Source organism: Capsaspora owczarzaki (assembly GCF_000151315.2).
Source record: "Capsaspora owczarzaki ATCC 30864 unplaced genomic scaffold supercont2.59, whole genome shotgun sequence".
NCBI classification, from domain to species: Eukaryota; class Filasterea; order Ministeriida; family Capsasporidae; genus Capsaspora; species Capsaspora owczarzaki.
The window spans coordinates 1-2979 of NW_011887350.1; the positions used below are offsets into that span (position 1 = coordinate 1).

The following is a 2979-nucleotide window of genomic DNA, read 5'->3' on the forward strand; positions in this document are numbered from 1 at the left end:
GGGCGAAGGATTTGGCTGAAATCAAGGGCACGATCGCCAAATTGAAGGCGCAGACGGTGACCCAACGCGATGAGTTTATCAACCAACAAGTCAATTTAGTGTATGACAATTGGTATGAGAACGAAGTCACCAAGAATTCGCCTCGTCCGTATTATTTTGTCATGTACGACCGAGTGCGATCCGCCATTCTGGCCGTGCTGAATCAATAAATTTTGATATCAAAAATTGATATCAAAATAAATAGTTTGAAATTAGTTTAAAATGAAGAAAAACATTTGCGGTCGATGCGAACTGATGATTCATCCCAACAAGGGTGCCTATGCGCGATACAAAATGACTGGAGCTGTCGGGAAAGGCATGATTGAGATTAAGAGCGCATTTGCAAAGATACGACATTCAAACCTGCATGATCTCAAAATACACTTCGATACCCTCAATCACGGCGAATTAAAAGAAACACTCAAAACAATCGTGAGAGCTGAAATGCATGATGTCGATATGGGATGCGATGAAACGGAAGATGTCAGAGGACTATATGTGGTCGTGACTGAGGTTTTGTTGTGCATTTACAAGAGTCGGGTGTTCGACCTGATGGCAAAATTAGAATAAATTTTGATATCAAAATGTTTAAACAAGTATAAACATTTTGAAAATGACGGAATCCCGACCGAACGTGTGGAACAAAACCGAGTTTCTTGACTACCTCTCCAACAAATACCCCGTCGATCTTTCAAGAGATAGGACAACAACGCTGACTCGTATTTTGCAGGAAATTAGCTCTTCTCTCCCCATTCGAGCTCCCGATGTGCGTCCTTTCAGTATTAGATCTATTTACTTGAGACTGGCGGATGATGGAGTTTCGTGGATAAAATTTTCATGTCCAGAACTTGATGCACTAATGGAATCATACGTAGATGACATCCTTTCACTCACAATCCAAAGGTCACAGGTATGGATCGATGAAAGTTCCGAAGACGAAGGTGAAGATTCTGAAAGGAAATTTTTTGAGGATTTCATTCGTAGGTACTTGACGAAATTGAGCAGAAAAAGATTGTACGATGCACAGCAACGCAAAAACGCGGGACGAGAATGAATCAAATATTAAATAAAAACGTTTAATATTTTGTGCGCAATCTAAAAATGACGCCGAACGAGGATTCCGATAATGACGAATACGATTACCTACTTGATGATGCCGATCGCGACGAATACTCCAGTCCGCGTGATGTTTCACAAGTTCGGATTCGAGGACCTCGTCGAGTGACGTGCCTCCGTGGCGAGACTGTGACCGACTACATCCTGCCTATCACATTAAAAATACCGTACTTTTGTCGCGGAATTCGTTCTCACTGGCGGATACCGGATACCGATTATAACTTGCTGGAAACAGAGGCCGAAGTGTCCGACCCGATTGCATGCCAACGACTCGACGATTTATGGGATCATGTCTCTCGTCAATTTTCGATTTTAGTTCCCGATTGTATCTTGGTCAATCCTTTTGTGAAAACGGAAACAGGTCGGCGACTACACGTATCCGGTGGGGAAATTATCGATTGTTTTCCATATCACTTTAACTCTGTAGAAGATAAGGACAAGCCTCCGGCAATGTTAGACGCCATTCACGGGAAGGAACACTCCGCATTGATGCACATCAGTCCAAGAATTAGAGTCTTTCAACCTCCGACTGGAGAGATACCGATTGCTACGTTCTCCCTCATCATAAGTGGTCTCCACTTCGATTGAAATATTAAATGAAAACCATTTAATATTTTTCGCGCAATCTAAAAATGCTGGAATCGGATGAAATTTTCGTTACGCAAAAACTCAAGGAGTTGGAAAAGCAGAGAATGTCCTATCGTCATAAATTATTCGACATTTATCGACGGAGAACGTTGGAGCAAATTAAAAATCGCGCCATTAAACTTTTCTAACCACTTATGTCTTCAAACTCTGTCATACAACCCAATACAACATTAAATCTGTACTTTGTTACATTTTCCATTCGTTTAACGAAAACAGATTCAAACCGTACCACTGCTGATCCGAGGAACGGACGAAACAGCTTCGGTTTTGCTACTTTTTTTCCTTCACTGCTGATGAAAAGACTGTCGTTTTCGATCATGATAGACAACCAGTGTTCTTCATCCGTCTCTGATTCCCGCGAAAATTTACGGCTCGGAAAGTTTTCAGATAGCATCGTATCAAGTTGCGCACCAGGCTCGATCTTTTGAATTTCACGCTCGATCTCGTCTTTCACAGCTTCCAACCTCGAAATAATCGCTGGATCATCGATTTCAAAAGAAATTTCCTTCCAATTGGAGAACGTTCTATACTTTGTAGAATATATGGCTCGCGGAAGGGTAATCGCTCGAACGGGACTGATATTATACTCGAAAAATTCCCCGACTTCATCCGCTCGTCTGAGCGGTCCGTAAAGCGAAAATGACGACATGTTTATTTTAGATACACTTGTATTTGTTTAGAATAAAAGTGTGTGATCTCATTACTTTGCCAGTTTGCGCAGAGTTTCGCGAAGTTGTTCCCATCGCTTCGCAGTACTAAAATACAATTCCACCTGCTTATCGAAATCAGTGCTCGCGATAGTCGCGCGTTCCGATCGCAAATCTTCACATCGTGAATCAAACAAACGGGTCAATCGATCGAAATGACGCTCAAGATCGTTAATCACGAGTGCATCTTCATCGTGCATCGCTTTGAGACGGAGCATTTGAGCTGGATCGACGGGCTTTTTGGGTGGCATTTTAGATTCCCGTTCATGTATTTATACATATATTTCTGTAGAAAACAGAAATAGATGATTTTGGACCACCTTCCTAATATAATAGAAATTTGCAAGTCTTTCAAGAAGACTTGCAAATGTTTTTGAAAATTTGTAATATATTTGGAAAGTGCCTCAATTCACCTCCATGCTGGCCAACACGACATTCACTCGCAATTTGGCACCGACATTGATCTTGT

At 41.6% G+C, this 2979-nt stretch overlaps 1 protein-coding gene across 1 annotated transcript; it reads left to right on the forward strand.

Annotated features, from left to right (window-relative positions):
• Positions 1-1140: 1140 nt before the first annotated feature.
• On the forward strand, positions 1141-2155 carry CAOG_08347 (hypothetical protein; the record flags this gene model as incomplete). The annotated part of the gene is made up of 3 exons (XM_004340617.1): positions 1141-1453; positions 1517-1607; positions 2128-2155. The coding sequence occupies 3 exons, from the start codon at positions 1141-1143 to the stop codon at positions 2153-2155; spliced, it is 432 nt and encodes a 143-aa protein (XP_004340665.1).
• Positions 2156-2979: the final 824 nt, after the last annotated feature.